Consider the following 17,699-nt stretch of genomic DNA (forward strand, 5'->3'; position numbering starts at 1 on the left):
CCTACTCAGCTCGAGGCTATTTCTTTCGACAGCGCCTAGTCGATGCCCCTGATGAAAGGTGGTGGTTTGACTGGATGTGCAATTTGTCTGCAGGTCGCATTGCTTGGCGTTGTCCTTGGCTCAATCTCCCGGCAATGAGCTATAGCATGTCCCGGCTGATCGGGATCCAGTTGATTGGTCTGACCCACTGTGTGTTCAACTTTCCGTTTTGGTTCCTGTGCCAGTTCGGTCATGATCAGATTTGCCTGCCAGAGGGAATTGAGTACCTGGTTGCTTTCCCGGTCCGAGGTGCACAGCTTGCCCGATATGCCACAGCATGGAGGACTAGAGAGCTCCTGGCCCCTGCTCTCACTTTTAGTTGCACTTTGTTTGACGAGTGTTGGGACTGGCTTAATGAGGAGGCACAGGTCGGGCCCAGCTTGGCATCAGAGGCTTCGACCAGCTCTGGGAGGGGGCGTAGGGATACTTGACTTGACTATGCCCCGGATTTGTTGCTTTATTAGTACTTTCAAGTTTTCTTTATGAATGTAATAAAAAGCAACTTTGATTGTATGTAAGAGTAGGAGAACTCTGTTTTGAAATCAATGAAATTGAAGGTTGTGGTACTGAAAATTTTCCGCTTTGGTCCAAAAATGGTCTTAGTTGTAAAGAGATTAATTTGAACAAAGTCAACTTTTATTAAAACTTTTCAAAGCCGTTTTCGATATGGATCAGAACTTGACACGCCTGAGATCTGTCACTGAGATGCACAACCCCGGATCCCTGCAACTGGAAAGTTGCCCCTAGTCTGAAGAGTACCACGGCACTGCATGGCAACGGAAAGTTGCCCCTAGTCTGAATAGCACTGCACCAGAGATTCCAATGGAAGCCCTCAAATGCTGATAGACAAAAATGACTGAGATGATCAAATGGATAGGGTTGATCGGGGAAAAGTTTATAGCTGAACTTCAGGATGAAGTTGCCTACGTATCCCGAAGATGGGAATCAAGCTTTACGTAGTTTAGGCTTAGGTTCACTCGAGTATTTTCACTCTCCTTTTACGCTCTAACTTTTGCCAAGGTCGCCCTTTGTGGGTTTTCAACCTTGCGAGCTCAGTTTTTATATTTTCCAATTTTTTGTGCTCTAACTTTTGCCTAGGTCGCCCTTTCGGGTTTTCGGCCTAGCGAGCCTCTCAGGGGTAATATTTCTTCAACTTGTCCATGTTGATCGGTTGGGAAAATTCCAGGCCATCTAGGTCCATCAGAACCACGGCTCCACCTGACCAGATAGCTTTGATGATATAGTGACCAGTCCAATTAGGTCTGAACTTGCCCCTTGGGTCGTGGATAGGAGCTCGGTTGTCCTTGAGCACCAAATCTCCTTCCTTTAGATTCCTGGACTTAACTTTCTTGTTGAAAGCCCGGGTAATTCTACGCTGATAACCTTGAACATGGTACAGTGCTTTCAGTCTCCTCTCATCAAAAAGCTTGAGTTCCTCAAACCTGCTCTACTGCCAATCTGCTTCGGCTATTTGACACTCAGCCAATACTCGCAATGACGGAACCTCAATCTCGATAGGTAGAACGGCCTCCATCCCATAAACCAATGAATACGGAGCCGCTCCGGTAGAAGTTCTGATTGACGTCCGGTAGCCCCACAGAGCAAAGGGCACCTTATCTGGCCAATCCCGGTAGGTTTCCACCATCTTCTGCAGTATGTGTTTGATATTCTTGTTGGCGGCCTCAACCGCTCCGTTGGTTTATGGCCGGTATGTGGATGACTTATGAAAAGCCACGTTGTATTTTTCCAACAAGCTAATCACTTCCTTCTTGAAGTGGGAACCATTATCTGAAATGACCTCGTTCGGGACCCCATAGCGACAGATGATGTTACTTCTGATAAACTTCTCAACGTGCGACGCCTTCAACACCGCATAAGACTGGGCCTCAACCCACTTTGTGAAATAATCTATCGCGACCAGGATGAACTCATGCCCATTCGACCCCTTCGGAGTGACAGCCCCGATCACATCAATTCCCCAGACTGAAAATGGCTATGGCGAAGTCATGTTGTACAGCTTTGACGGCGGGATATTCATGCGGTTTGCATGAATCTGACACTTGTGGCATCGCCGGACAAAACCGATACAATCCCCCTCCATGGTGGACCAGTAGTAACCCTGTCTGAGGATCTTTCGTGCTAACATTACTCCGTTCATGTGTGCACCGCATTCTCCTCCGTGGACGGCCTTCATCAGGCACTTCGATTCCTCGGCTTCGACACACAACTTATGCATTCCCAGATGACCTCTCTTATACAGCTTATCCCCACAGATGATGAACTGAATGGCCATTCTTCTAATTGCCCTTTTATCCTTGCATTTACCCCTGGCGAATATGCTTCCTTCTCCAAGAAGTTCCAAATGTCGTAACACCAGGGGTTTTCGTCCTGAACCTCATCTATAGCAGCAATCGACTCATAGGCTGGCGCAAATTTATGGTCAATGATGACTGGACGCAACCGGACTCCAAACGGGATGTCTATCATGGAAGATAGAGTTGCTAAAGAATCTGCGAACCTGTTGTTCTGTCTTGGAAGATGAGCAAAGTTTAGCTTTTCAAACCGAGGAATTAACAAGTCCAGGGTCTGGTGATACATCATCATTTTTTTTCTTTGACCTTCCAGTCTCCTTTTGCCTGAGACACAACAAGGTTTGAATCCCCGATGACGTCCAACCGTCTTGCTCCTAGTTCTAGGGCCGCTTCTAGACCGGCAATGCATGCCTCATACTCTGCTTCGTTGTTCAAGACTTTGAACCGGAGTTTGAAGGCTAGAGGGATACGGGAATTGTCGGGTGCTATCAGCAACACTCCTATCCCATACCCATACTGATTTGATGCTCCGTCAAAGTACATCGTCCAATACTCGTCGTTGATGTGCAAAATGGCTTCATTTGGGAATAAGTATTCAACTGCTTCACCTCCTTCCACTGGATGATCGGCTAAGAACTCTGCCACTGCTCTTCCCTTGACTGACTTGCGTGTCACATATTTCAGGTCGAATTCGGAGAGCAACAGCAACCAACAAGCTAGCCTACCCGTAAGTGCCGATTTCTCGAAAAGGTATTTGATGGGATCTAGTCGTGAAACCAACATTACGGAGTGAGCTAACAAGTAGTGCCACAGCTTCCTGGTAGCCTCTACCAAAGCTAAGCAAGCCTTCTCCAGCGGAGTGTAGCGGGTCTCGTAATCCAACATCTTCTTGCTCAGATAGTAGATGGCCCTCTCCACCTTATCCTCTGATTCTTGTACTAGTATGCAGCCCATTGTAGTCTCAGTCACTAAAAGGTACAATATCAACGGTTTCCCTAGCTCTGGTGGTGACAACACGGGCGGGTTCTGTAAATATTCCTTGATCTGTTCAAAAGAAGCTTGGCATCGGCCGTCCCATTGGAATTTCTTGCCTTTCTTCAGGAGACCAAAAAGTGGTTCACAAGTCAAGGTTAATTTCGAGATAAACCGTCTTATGAATTGCACTTTACCCAGAAAGCCTCGCACCTCCTTTTCAGTCCTTGGTGGTGGCATTTCTAAGATGGCCTTGATTTTTGAAGGGTCGACCTCGATGCCCCTTTGTGTAATCAGAAATCCCAGCATTTTTCCCGCTGTAACACCGAATGTACACTTCTGAGGATTTAGCCGCAATCGAAATTCTCTGATCCTTTGAAAGAACTTCCGTAAGGCGGTGTAGTGGCCTAGATTTACGGCAAATCGTTTTGAGAAAACAGATTTTGAAAGAAGTGTCAAACATAGACTGCTTTCCCAGATACAGAGTCGCCACCTAAATGTTTTATTTTGGGGAAATTTAGGAAACCCTGACTCGTTTGCCTAAGGCCACGTGTCCGTCATCACCAAAATTGCCTCGGCTCGGGAACTTGGGTACGATTAGGGAAGGTCACTTCGTGAGCACCCCCGCTTGTCCGATCAAAGATCGGCCTCTACTAACCATGATATCTGTTTTTGAAAACATTATGCGTTCTTATTCCGGTTATTAGCCTAGATTTACTATGTGGTGCGCACAGCATACAAGTATAGACTGGATCGTCTGAATTGGAACAAAACATTTCATGTTTATTTTTTAAAGTGGTTTGATGGTGCTATCGGCAAGTAGGCTAAGACGTGGATTTGCCACCCTCGGGTGAGCTTAGAAAAACATGATTTTGCTACTATCTAGTGGGCTTAAAACACACATTTGATGAATTGTTCCAATTCAAATAACCCAACCTTCACCCACAGGCATTCAGGCAGTTACATCACATAAGCAATTAGCCTCATGGTAAGCATGCTATTCATGGCAGTCACTCACACGCATGCAAGGATGCTAAAGCATAAAACTTACCGAGTACTCCAAGCCAAAACAGAAGCTAATTAGAAATCCATGCATGATCCTAATTATACGGAAATGCCTAATGCAACACATGCAAAAATGCAACTATAGCAGGTTCGGCTATTCTAAACATGGCATATGAAATGCTACAGCTAACATGTATTCAACTTGAAATTGAAAATACAATGCAGTTAGTATGATGCGCCGAGCCCGGTGCATGCAAAACAGATGAATGAATGCAAACATGCTATCATACTGTATGCTAATTGGAACATGCCCTAATCTAACCATCATAAGCGGGTAAATAAAAGGGAGAAAGACGTGGGGTTGGAAGACATACATCACACACACGCACACTTATTACAACATTGCCCTCGCGCAGAGGGTCCGAATAAATAATATACAGTCCCAAATGAATAATTACAGTCCAAATATGTACAAAACCCTAATTAATTAACAAATTAAATTAAGAAAGCAATAAATTGGCATGCAAGCCAGGGATTGCCTCAAATCTGCTCCGGATGATGAATGATGCATGCTCGGGTTGCCTTGTGCGGAGAATCCCTCGCGATGCCCCGGTTTGCCTCTGTTTGCAATTGTTCTTGGAATGCGTGCCAAGCTCCGGAAGGCTGTCGATTTCTGATTTGCTGTAACAGAGAGCAACAAAGGGGCATGGCAAAGTATTTTCACATATGTATGCATGACTACTCTTCAGGGAGTGTAGTCCTCAGTCCTCGTGCCACCAATCACGCATATCGATGCATGATGGCTGAGGAGTCGAATTGCACGACTCAATATGAAATGAATGCACATATAAACACAACAAAACCTAAACTCCATCATGGATAATTCGGAGTGTCGGTGACTGGGAATTGAGACACGTTCCGTCACTCGAAGTACGAAACGTCCCTCATTTCCCGTGCTCGGGCTAACTCCTATCCCAAACACAATGCGATATGCATGACATGCATGAATGCAACTAATATACAACCTAGCATGCACAATGCTATGGAATGGCATACACGATGCACGAGGTAACATGGCATACACAATGCGCTAACATGCAACCTAGCATACACAATGCTATGAAATGAAATGGCATACACAATGCAATATGGGCTTACACCAACGTGAGTGGACCTCAGCTGCACTCACATAGGAGGCCATACGATGAAAATGAGACAACTCGAAATGCGTGCCCACGTGCACGCGAACCAAGGATCGACCCTAAGGCACCAAATGCCACTCTAACAAGACATGGCAAGGCATGGAATATGGCATACTAGCATGCAAATTTCAGTAGCAAAATATGATGCAAAACGGCCCTAGAACATGGAAACATGGCACCCGATACATGGAATGAGACCCGAAACATGAAATTAGGTACATGGAATGACCTATGGCTATGCAAAGCATGCATTATTCGAACATGAAGTGTGAAGACAGAATCAAGAAAGTCCCAAAACAAGCATATTTACAGTTTTAAGCAAGGCCAAAAAGTGAACACAAATAGGGCTAAGTTAACATGCAAAAATGGCCCCAAAAGAGAGATAATGAAGCAAGTAGCAGCATCTGGCCCTAAATGGACAAGAGCCCTTCAACAAAGTTTAAGAGGGGCTCAAAATGAAGCACTTTACAGTTTACAACAAGCCACTAAAACAAACACAAGTATGGCTTAAACTATTGTGCAAGAAATGGGCTGAAAGGGAGACAAAGAAGCAAGTGATGGTTTCTGGCCTCAAACAGAGGAGGGCCCTTCAACAAAGTTGAAGAGAGGCCCAAAACATGGTATTTTACAGTTAGTGACCAAACCCAAAACAGTGCACATGCAAACTTAAAATACTATGCAAAATAAGGCCTGAAAAGAGGTTTAAACACAAAGAGCAAAAAGGGAGCTTCAAAAAGAAAAAGTCCCTTGATAAAACATGAATAGGGGGTCAAAATAAGGCTATTTATAGTTCGGACCAGAGCCCAAAAATACAAGCACAAGGGGCTAACAAAACATGCAAAAATATGGCCAAAAGAGGGATAAAGAGGCAAGTGACAAAATGAAGCCTCAAACAGTGAAGAGCCCTTAAGCCACTTTTCAGTTTATGAACAAGCTCAAAACAGTTTACAAATGAGCCTAAAATACTGTGTAAGAATGAGGCATACAAGAGAGGTAAAGAAGCAAGTGGTAGCTAGAGACCTTAAACATGGAAGGACCCTTAATTAATCATAAAAAAGACATCAAAACATGACTATTTTCAGTTAGGGTCGGAGCCCAAAAATGTAAGCAAGTATGGCTTAGATATAGAACAAAATAAAGCACAAAAGAGGGAGAATGAAGACTCACCCTTGTAGACCAAGCTTCAGCAGCTCTTGGCTTAAGAAAAGGTGCTCCTAAGCCCTGGAAAACCGGCTCCAAGTGTTGGAAAGGATGGTGGTGGTGTGGTGCTATGCGGTGGTGTAGAAAGGGGTGTGGGATTTGAGGGGTTTTGAGGGTTGGAGTGTAGAGAGAGAGAGATGCAATGCAAGAGCCTTCAAGCAAATTTTGTAACCCTTCAAATGGGAGCTGGAGGGCCTGGATATATAGGCAAAAGAAGGGGGAAAAAAGGGGGCGGAATGGAATTCAAATTTCCCCCCAAAAGTTGGCCCTCCCGGATATAAAATCTGGGGGGAAACAGAGGGCATTTTTGTAAAGTACCTGGAGAGAGGATCATGGTCGGCCGGTTTCCTAGGGTTTAGGTGGCCAGTCGGCCAAGGGTCAAAAGGGTCAATGAAGGTTAATGGCCGGCCATGCCAAAAAGAGGGCCTCTCATGTGTGCACAACACAACCATGTGGTCAAAAACTGGAGAGAATGAACCAGGAGAGAGAAAAGGCCACTTTTAGGAGGGGTTCAAAAGGGTCACACACAATTACTGGCCAGCCATATGATATTGGTGGCCTCCCAGGTGTGTACAACACAAATATGTGGTTTAGGGCTGGAAAAAGTGGCCTTAGGGTGGTCAACATTGGCTTTCAAGTGAGAAAAACAGGCGACGGAGGGCGATGGAGGAATAAAACTGGTTGTCAGAACAATTACCGGCCTCACACCCTTCTACGACCTTCTTAACAATGAAACGGAGGTCCCTGCCAAAATTGAACTCAAACCGATGCAAAATGAAGGTTCGGGGGCCGAAACGCGCAGCCCGAGGCCCCGAAAACTGACTGTTAGGCACCGGAAGTGGTGTTCGACCACGAAGTTGGTTTTTCGGACCGCATTGTCCTTCAAAAGGGATTAGATAAGATGCATGCCAAATACCGGAGTAAACGGAGGTGGTTAAGTGGTCCCGAACCGAGGCACACGGCCAACAACTCCGAAAAAACCGGAAACCGGACTCCAAATGGGCAAAATGGCCTACGACCACGAAACGTAGCCTACGGCCACTGAGAGATGATCTACGAGTCCTCTCTCTCCCTTCTGGAAGAGAAACAAAGATAACTGAGCCTAGTTCGCGAACCGAAGCACAGCACGCAAGAGCCCCGAAGTTTGGAGGCAAGGCTCGCAGCCGAAACTTTGAAACCTCAGAACGAGCACAATATGCAACATCACCAAGCGCTCAATCGGTGACGTCTGAGTCTTAAGGTCGGTCCAAAATGGGGTGTCTACAGGTCGTTACTGCCTGCTTTTCCTTCAGGTCCGTTTCTTGTTTGGTTGGTCTGTTGTTACCTCGGCTTCGCTTCGGCGAGCCGTTTCCTTTCTCCTGCTTTATTTCTTTATTTCCCGACATATCCTCCTCGGCTCTGGCATATTTCTCTATTCTTGCCATGAGTTCTTCCATGCTTTTTGGCAATGTCTTTGCCAAAGATTTCCGTAATGGGCAGTCATCTTTCAGGCCGTTCTTGAAGGACACAACCGCCACCTCTTGGTTGCAATCAGGTATTTGATTGAGCACCTCGTAGTACCTTTTTGCGTAGGCCCTAAGGCCTTTATCCTTGGCGATCTTTAAAGCCATCAGTGCGTCAATCCTCAAGGGCTGAAGTTTATTTGTCACAAACCTGGCCACAAATATCTCGGCCAGGCCTTCCCAAGTCTTTACGCTTCCCTTCGGTAGTTTATGGAACCAATCTGATGCAATTTTTCCAAAGGACGAGGGGAATACTTTGCAGAGCAACGGCTCGTTCCCACTATATAATGCCATTGAATTCAGGTATAGCCCAACGTAGACATTGTGATCTGACTTACCATCATATATTTGGAACCTCGGCATACTAAATCTCTTTGGTGCTTGAAATTTGCCCAGTTCCACTGAGAATGGTGTCTTTGGCTTAACCGGGGAAGTTACCTCGGCTTCAGCATTCTGTTGTTTCCTCTTGAGGTATTCTCTCAAGTCTTCTTTACTCCTCCCTGGAGCTCGGCTATCTTTGGACTTCAATCTTTTTGGCACACTACTTTCAGCCTCGTGGTGGGCTCGTTTTGATCTCTCTCCATGTGTTGTGTCAAAGCAGAGCGCCTGCCCTTGAACATGCTGATGTTCTTTGGGCTCTGGGTCCTTCGTCTAATACGTCATTCGGGACTCCTCTCGTCTTGGCTCCTCTTGTCCGACTTCCCTGGAAGGTCGGTGAGAGTGCCTTCCGCTCCTGGTGTGCTGAGGGACTTCGGGGATTGCTCTTCTTCCCCTCTTCTGTGTATTAGTTGCGGGCATCGGCGTATCCTGCAGCGGGTATGGTGGCTGCATAACATTATTTTGCATCATGAAGTTGACGACCGACTGAAGGTCTGCTAACTTGTTTGCCAATTCTTTTACTTCCTCATCCCTCCGTAGGCACCTATCCCTCCATACCTGAAGGTTATCTTCGTTATAGTACTTGCCTTGTTCTGTCCTCTTCGAAGTGTCGCCCTCCTAGCCGACGTCTTTCGCGCCGTGGGTCTAGTTATGAGTTTCTGCATTGTGGTTGTCTCCTTCAATGTCAAGGTCAATTGGTCTGCCACTCCCAGCAGGAGTGTCGCCCCCAATGTTTTCCTTCTGTCTGTTACTGGCCATCTATTCTTCTAAGTTTCCCACAGACGGCGCCAAATTGTGTGGGTAATTTTCTGACCACACTGCCCGCCTAGTAATTAGCTGGAGAGCACCGGCAGAATAGATGGTTTCAGCAAACCTGCAACAGAAAGAAAGGGCTCCGGCAGTGGCTCTTCCACCCGGGGGCACTCCGACGATCAAGTCAGTATATCTCTCAAAGATAATCAAGTGCTAAACTCACTATTCAAAGCATAAAACTGCGTCCCTTAGACCCACGGGGGTGCCTTATTTTTATAGCCAACTCAATCCTGATCTCACTAGAAGCTTGACTTCTAGGGACTCCCATTCAGCGCTTATTTTGGATTTCTCAAGAGATAAAAATAAACTCCCTAAGAGCTTTATCCTTATCTTGGCTAAGTCTTCTCTTTACTCTAGGACTCTTGTCCCTTATCTTTTATCCATTTATCTTGGATTTTGATATCTTCGGAGACAATCTCGGCCAAGCTGAGATAACCTCGGCGTCACAACCTGGACACGTGCTACCTCGGCTGACACGTCGGCGCCACCTTACCACATATTGGTATTCAGAAAATACATCCCCACAAATTCATATTAAAATATAATACAAATTAAAATTTATGAATTTAAATCCCCAAAAATGACCCGACCTACTTTCAAGAGATATTCACCTGGCCAGCCCGAGCATGGAAGATTGGAAAAGTGGGTCGGACTAGGTTTGACCCAATTTACAGATAGGGTTTATCCTTATTTGACCTTTATTTAACGAGGGATTTTATTTACATTTAAAAAATTATTAAATATTCTTAATTTCTCAATATACTCAGTTCAATTATTTGGATTTTATGTTACTCTCAGTACACCTTATAATTTTTTCTCCAATGACATTTGAAGGTACACCTAAATGAGAACAAACTCATCATGTTCAGATTTACAATACCGAACAATATTGTTTGATTCGGACTTTCAGATCTGAACATATTGACTTTGTTTGGACTTGAAAATCTGAATAACAATGACGTTAAACATGTTGAATATTCATTTTCACATATAAACAAAGAACAAAAATCAAGAATTATACTTTAATATTTATATGGATACTTACCTTTTTGTTGATGGGTAGTTTCAAAAAATAGTTTTCATTATTATTTTTATCTATCATTTGATTTTATTTAAACTTTCTTCTATTCGCAAAGATAAGAAACAATGATATTGATTATAATAGTGAGTTTTTGATGGGGTGGTTTGGAATTTTGGAATGAGAAAGAAAAAGAAAATAATTAAAATTTGAGAAAGAAGATGAAAAATACGTATATATGATTATAATGTATCATGAAAAAAAAAATTAAAATGTAATACTATTTATTATTCTTATTAATAAATTTACATTAAAATATAATAAAAATTAAAATCTATACTATATATTAAGCAAAATGGGGTTTTAACCCCAAGCCTTGTGGGAGCTCCAATCTCCCAATCTAAATTTTTTGATTTTTTTATTTTAAAAAAAAAAACCTTAGCATTTATTAACTTCTCCCAACTCCCAAGTCTTACCCTCATAATAACACTTTAATGCATTAAGAACAAGTATAAAAAAAATTCTTTGAAATCCAACATATATGAATTCTTTGAAAAGTCCGAACACATATGATTATTATCCCTCATAATAATAACACTTTAATGTATTAAGAATAAATATAAAAAAAATTTCTTGAAAAGTCCAACATATATGATTATTATCAAAATATTAAACTTTAATATAATATACTTTAATATAATATAATAAAAAAAGAAGACATTCAATTCCTTAAAAAGTCCAACACATATGATTATTATCAAAATATTAAATTTTAATATAATATAAAAAAGGAAAAAAAAGAAAACATTTAAAAAAAAAACATTTAAAAATCTCAATTCACATATATAGATAATTGTAAATATATTAAGAAAAATGGGGTTTCTAAACCCTAAGCCTTGTGGGGGCTCCAATCTCTCATTCATAATTTTCTAAATTTTTTATTTAAATCTCTTGATCAGTATTTATTAACTTTTTCCAATCCACATGTCTGAATTTATTGATTTGGTCAAAATCCCTGATTAGCATTTAAAATCCCTTCATGCAAATAATTATAGATACAGCCCGTGTATAGTTACTGCAGTAGCCTTTTTAATTTCTCCTGTACACTATGGTTAGTGATAAGATTGTTAAATTATTTTTATAAAAAATCTTAAAAAACATAATTTATATATTAAAAAAAATTAAAACAAATATAAATATCTATAATTATCCCGTGCATAGCATGAGTGATAGGCTAGTACTATATATTAAGCAAAAAATGGTTTTTAACCCCAAGCCTTGTGGGAGCTCCAATCTCCCAATCTAAATTTTCTGCTTTTTTGATTTAAAAAATAAAAAAAAAAATTTAACATTTATTAACTTCTCCCAACTCCAAAGTCTTACCCTCATAATAATACTTTAATGCATTAAGTACAAGCATGAAAAAAATTCTTTTAAATCCAACACATATGAATTCCTTGAAAAGTCCCAACATATATAATTATTATCCCTCATAATAACACTTTAATACATTAAGAGCAAACATTAAAAAAAAATTCTTAAAAAGTCCAACACATATGATTATTATCAAAATATTAAATTTTAATATAATATAATAAAAAAAAGAAGACATTTAATTCCTTGAAAAATCCAACACATATGATTATTATTAAAATATTAAACTTTAATATAATATAAAAAAGGAAAAAAAGAAGACATTTAAAAAAAAAACATTTAAAAATCGCAATTCACATATATAGATAATTGTAAATATATTAACAAAAATGGGATTTCTAAACCCTAAGCGTTGTGGGAGCTCAAATCTTTCAATCTTAATTTTCTAAATTTTTGATTTAAAAAAAAAAAACTCAGCATTTATCGATTTGGTCAAAATCCCCTGATCAGCATTTATTAATTTTTTTCAATCCACATGCCTGCATTTATTGATTTGGTCAAAATACCTGATTAGCATTTAAAATCCCCTCATACAAATAATTATAGATACAACCCATGCATAGTTACTGCAGTAGCCTTTTTAATTTCTCCCGTACATTATGGTTAGTGATAATATTGTTAAATTATTTTTATAAAAAATCTTAAAAAATATAATTTATATATTAAAAAAAAGTAAAACAAATATAAATATCTATAATTATCCCGTGCATAGCACGAGTGATAGGCTAGTCTATATATGAAGGAAAATGAGATTTCTAACTCCAAGTCTTGTGGAGCTCCAATATTTCAATATAAATTTCCTAATTTTTTGATATATTAAAAAAAAAAAAAAAACCTTAACATTCATTGATTTGGTCAAAATCTCATGATCATCATTTATTAACTTTTTTTTAATCCACATGTCTTTTCACATGCGTGCATTTATTGATTTGGTCAAAATCTTTTAATCAACATTTAAAATCCCCTCATATAAATAATTATAGATACAATCTATGCATAGTTATTGCAGTACTTTTTTCAACTTCTCTTAAACACTATGATTAATGATAAGATTGTTAAATTATTTTTATAAAAAAAATTTAAAAAATATAATTTATATATTAAAAAAAATTTAAAATAAATATAAATATTTATAATTATTCCGATGCCACGGTGATAGGCTAGTTTTGATTAAACGTATTTAATAAATTTTGAATGCAAAAAAGCGTTGTCAGCACATTGGTGTAATTATTTGAATATGAAATGAAACTCTGTCTCCTCTTTCATTCATTCAGGCTTGGTATTATGTTGGCTAAGATCGATCGAAACGAACCTCTTCTTGTTTTTCTCAATCGTCGTCTCTGCAAACCCTAGCTTTTCACTCTCTCTGCGCTTCGCATTTTCGAACCCTAAGCATGGCTTCCGGATCATCGGTTCGTAACGACTACTCTGCTGCGAACGGGTTCGATTTCGCCACCACCGATGACATTCTCAGCTCGTACGAGGACTACGGCAATCAGAATAATTCTAATGGAAGTTACTCCGATTCCGCGATCGGATCCAATTCTGCCAAGGTATTGTTCTCGTATGCTCGCTATTTATTGCTTTGATTGCGAGTCGAAATTGTATTGTGTGATTGGTAGTTTAGGGTTTCTTGGATTTTGATTTGGAATACTTGAGTAGTGTTTGAGAATTATCATTTGTTATTATGTTCTGCGTCTTTTCCTTGTGTACTGATTGGAATTAGCGTGGTAAAAAGTTCTTGTTGATTCCGTGTTGCTGTAATTGAATGTTGTGGTTTAGGAGGACTTCAATTTTTGTGCTTGCAAGGTCGATTTTGTTTGGGCTTTTTGAGCATTGTTTTATGCTTTTGAAGATATAAGGGTATGTGCTACATGTTAGTAAATGGAAGTTCTAGTTGATTAATGAGGATTAGAGTCAAGGAATGCGCATTACTGCAGCTTGCAGCTTGGCGAGGAGGAAGATGTCATTTGTGTGGCTGTGATTGTGGATTGGTGAAATTAAACTTTCTTTTTCATTTACTTGAATGGAGAAAACTCTTGTTGAATAACAGTGAACATGTTATGATCATATCAATGATATGTTCAATAATTAACATTCATCTCATATATTCAATATATAATAGGTGTTTGCCAACAACCAATTTTTTTATTTTTTTTAATTCTGAGACATCCTAATCCAGATGAAGCATTTCTAGTCAATTAGAACCAAGTTTTCGTCAACTAGGACTAAGTGTGGTCGATTAGGCCCCCTAAATTTCTACTAGCACCATAGGACCAACTTGGAACAACCATAACTTTATCATTTTGTCTCTGATTTGGGTGAAATTTCTGTCTAAAACTCTAGAAGTCTAGTTTCATTTGAAATTGGTTTCACTTAAAGATTCAAATTAGATCCTGAGTTACAGTTTTTGGAAGGTCAGGGAGTTGTAGCAAGTCTCGCCCTGAGGTGAACAAAGCTGGTAGCTTTTGATTGGGAGGGAAGGAAAGCGACCCCCAGAAGAAAGGAAGAAATGACTTGAAAACCAAGCAAGCTAAACAAGCTAAACGATCAACCAATCTTACTCTTGGTCAACCGAGATTAACCTGCTAAAAATATTCGAAGGTCTACTTCATGATCCTAGACGGCTCTACCCATGGCATTTTGGTTTTGTTGTTACTTGGCAAGTTGGCATCCTCCTTGTTAATGAAGTTTCTTATTGAGTTTTTCCTTAGCCTTTATCATTTGACTCTTTAATTGTGTGCTTTGAAGTCTTCAAGTCCTCGAGGCTTGTATGAGCTTTCCCATCCCAAATCTTTTTTTTTGGATATTCAATCGAAGTGCACCCTTGCTACAATACAAGTCATGGAATTTCCAAACAATGCTATTACTGGCACTTGCAAGTTACACTAATTGTAATCAAGAATGCTGCAGATCACTGGATTTGTAAATTTTGTTTGTATGATTTTTTTAAATAAATTGGATGGTACAGGTGCCAAAAAGCTTGGAATATTCACCATAAGTCGTAAAATTTCTCATGGGACTAGTTAAAGGTCAAGTAAATCCTGTTGTGCGACAATTCTCGAGAGATTTTAAAAAGAATCAGGCATCAGACATGTTTCTATGTGAATTTGATGATTTGCATACCTTGATCACACTCTCCAACAAAGTAGTTACTGGCTTGAAAATTTCTGATGGGAATGGTTTTGCTCCTTCAAGCATACAATACCAAATGTGATGGTACTGGGTTTTGCATAACACTTGGAAGCTACTGTTGGGCTTGGGGTTTATTAGAGACCATGACCAGTGATTGCTCCATCCTTAATTTCAGATATGACTTGTTCATTTTAAAAATTACATTTGAAAAATTCTACATATTCATTGGATAAAGAAAAAGTTGATGGTTTGGCTGAACTCTATTTATTTGTAAAGGTATTATATGGTGATATGCTTTTAATTTACTTTTACTTTTGGTTTTTAAATTTGTAATTAATTTAATCCAAGCAAATGGAATACCAGGAAGTCTCCAGTTTGAGAAAAGATCATCGTGAAGTTGAGATGACAGTAGCATTTGAAGAAAATAGTGATCCTCCTTTGCCGCTACATTGCAATCATGTTTGTGCATTCTCAACAAAAGAGTATGATAATTTAGCGTCAAACCAACGATCAAAATCGATAGTGAAACTATGCGGGCTTATAATTTTCTATATTATTATTATGGCAGTTGAGGTAGTAGGAGGCATAAAGGCCAACAGCCTTGCAATTCTTACAGATGCAGCACACTTGCTGACTGACATTGCCGGAATCTCTCTTTCCCTTTTCACTGTATGGGCTTCAAGTTGGGATGCCACTTCACACCAGTCTTTTGGATTCAATCGTCTTGAAGTCCTCGGGGCCCTTATATCTGTACAACTAATTTGGCTCATCTGTGGGGTTTTAATTTACGAAGCAGTTGACAGAATTCTTCATAAAAATGCAACAGTTAATGGGAAGCTCATGTTTGCAATTGCTGCACTCGGTTTTGTGATCAACTTCATTATGGTCGTATGGCTCGGTCACGGACATGGTCACGGTCACGCTAATTCTCACTGTCATTCTCATTCTAATTCTCATCATGCTTGCACAGATACAGATCATGAGAAGGAAGAATTATGCACAAGGGACAAAGAAGAGAGTGCTAGTTTGGTTGCTAGTATGCCAGAGAAGACCGAAAGACTGAACATAAATGTTCAAGGGGCTTACTTGCATGTCATGGCTGATCTGATTCAATCAGTTGGGGTGATGATTGCCGGATCGATCATATGGGCGAAGCCCAAGTGGTTTGTAGTCGATCTGGTTTGTACCCTCGTCTTTTCTATTTTCGCTCTTGCTGCTACTATACCAATGCTTAGAGACATTACTTGTTTATTGATGGAGAGGACACCAAGTGAGATTAATATTGCTAGTCTTGAAAATGGTCTTAAATGTATCAAAGGAGTTGATGATGTTCATGACCTGCATGTTTGGGCCATTACAATTGGTAAAACTGTATTGACTTGCCATGTAATAGCTGAGGCTGGTGTTAACTCAAATGAAATCCTTGTCAGGATTAAGGATTACTGTGAAAAAACATACGACATTCATCATGTAACCATACAAATTGAACAGGAACTATAAACTCTATAGTTTGTATTCTTTCTTTTCGAGTTCCTTTTTCTTTGTTTCTTTGCTTATATGAAGATAGTTAGTTAAACCACCTTGATTCTGTTAAATTTGAGATTACAGAATAGTAGTGTTTTGAGGATAAAGTAGTTTATAATTTATAATCCAAAAATAACCGGCCATTATTAATTTAATTGTTTTTTTTTATTATTTTTTCACCGTCTAAATATACTTGCCAATTTCAATAGTGGGTTTTTTTTTTTTTTTTTATAAATAAAATTAAATAAAGTGCCGTAAAATAAAATAAGAACACTTACCTTTATCTTCATCAACTACCTTTAGACCTCAGGATCCTAATACGCTTCCTCCCCAACAACTGTGCATGATAGAAGAGAGAGATTTGAACACATGACATAGTGCTCTGGCCATAAATTAAAGAGGTGAGTAAATTTTGGGCTTTTAACTCATCTTCAAACGGTAACATTTTATCAACCGTCCATTTCCTCCATTCTTTGGAAAAACTTGCATTGGGTAAAATTTTAAAATTATGATTTGAGAATAGAGTTGTATTTTAAGTTTATGAGTTTTGGAATTATGATTTGAATATAAAAAAATTATTTGGTTATGAGTTTTGAAAAGAGTTTTGAATTGAGTTTGTAATTTTTGATGTGACATATGATATTTGATTAAAAAACTTATAATTCATAATCAAACACACAATCTAAAATTCTATTCAAAATTCATAAAAAATTTTAAAAAAATTCCGAAATTTTTTTTATTTAAAATATAAAAATAACAGGTGTCAAAAAAAAAAAACGCGAACATTGTTCTGGTCAACCGGCTGGACGTCCGGGAAGATGACCGAGTAAATGTGTTTTCAACAATGTGTGTGGAATCAATTTTTAAAAACTCTCACCAAACACCACATTCAAACCAATGGGTGGAATTAGGATTCCAAAACTCTACCAAAGAGACATCTATCAAGATTCCCGAGCTCTACTTGGAAGTTGAATTGTCATCTATCAAGATTCAGCAGTTCCATTGCAAAAACTCCAAAGCAAAGATTCCAAAAAAAGCTTGGAGCAGATGACATGAAATGATGACGAAATAATATTCTCATAAAGATGGCATGGTTTTCATTACAAAAGTAATCCAACAAACATCAGTCGAAAGGGAACACTAAACTTACAATACCACCAATTTT

The 17,699-nt window shown here is 39.4% G+C and overlaps 1 protein-coding gene across 3 annotated transcripts; it reads left to right on the top strand.

Moving 5' to 3' along the window:
* Positions 1–13,037: 13,037 nt before the first annotated feature.
* LOC114309440 (metal tolerance protein A1) lies at positions 13,038–16,532 on the top strand. 3 transcript variants are annotated; one of them, XM_082924573.1, is made up of 3 exons: positions 13,085–13,428; positions 14,847–15,286; positions 15,374–16,532. In XM_082924573.1, the coding sequence occupies exon 3, from the start codon at positions 15,413–15,415 to the stop codon at positions 16,508–16,510; it is 1,098 nt and encodes a 365-aa protein (XP_082780699.1). In that variant the 5' UTR covers positions 13,085–13,428; positions 14,847–15,286; positions 15,374–15,412; the 3' UTR covers positions 16,511–16,532. The 3 variants fall into 3 exon arrangements, with proteins under 3 accessions (XP_082780698.1, XP_082780699.1, XP_082780697.1); XM_082924572.1 differs by lacking the exon at positions 14,847–15,286 and having other exon boundaries at positions 13,038–13,428; XM_082924571.1 differs by lacking the exon at positions 14,847–15,286 and having other exon boundaries at positions 13,122–13,428; positions 15,359–16,532.
* The last annotated feature ends 1,167 nt before the right edge of the window (positions 16,533–17,699 follow it).

The sequence above is a fragment of the Camellia sinensis genome, chromosome 4 (genome assembly GCF_055761805.1).
Source record: "Camellia sinensis isolate YWXY chromosome 4, ASM5576180v1, whole genome shotgun sequence".
Taxonomy (NCBI): Eukaryota; Viridiplantae; Streptophyta; class Magnoliopsida; order Ericales; family Theaceae; genus Camellia; species Camellia sinensis.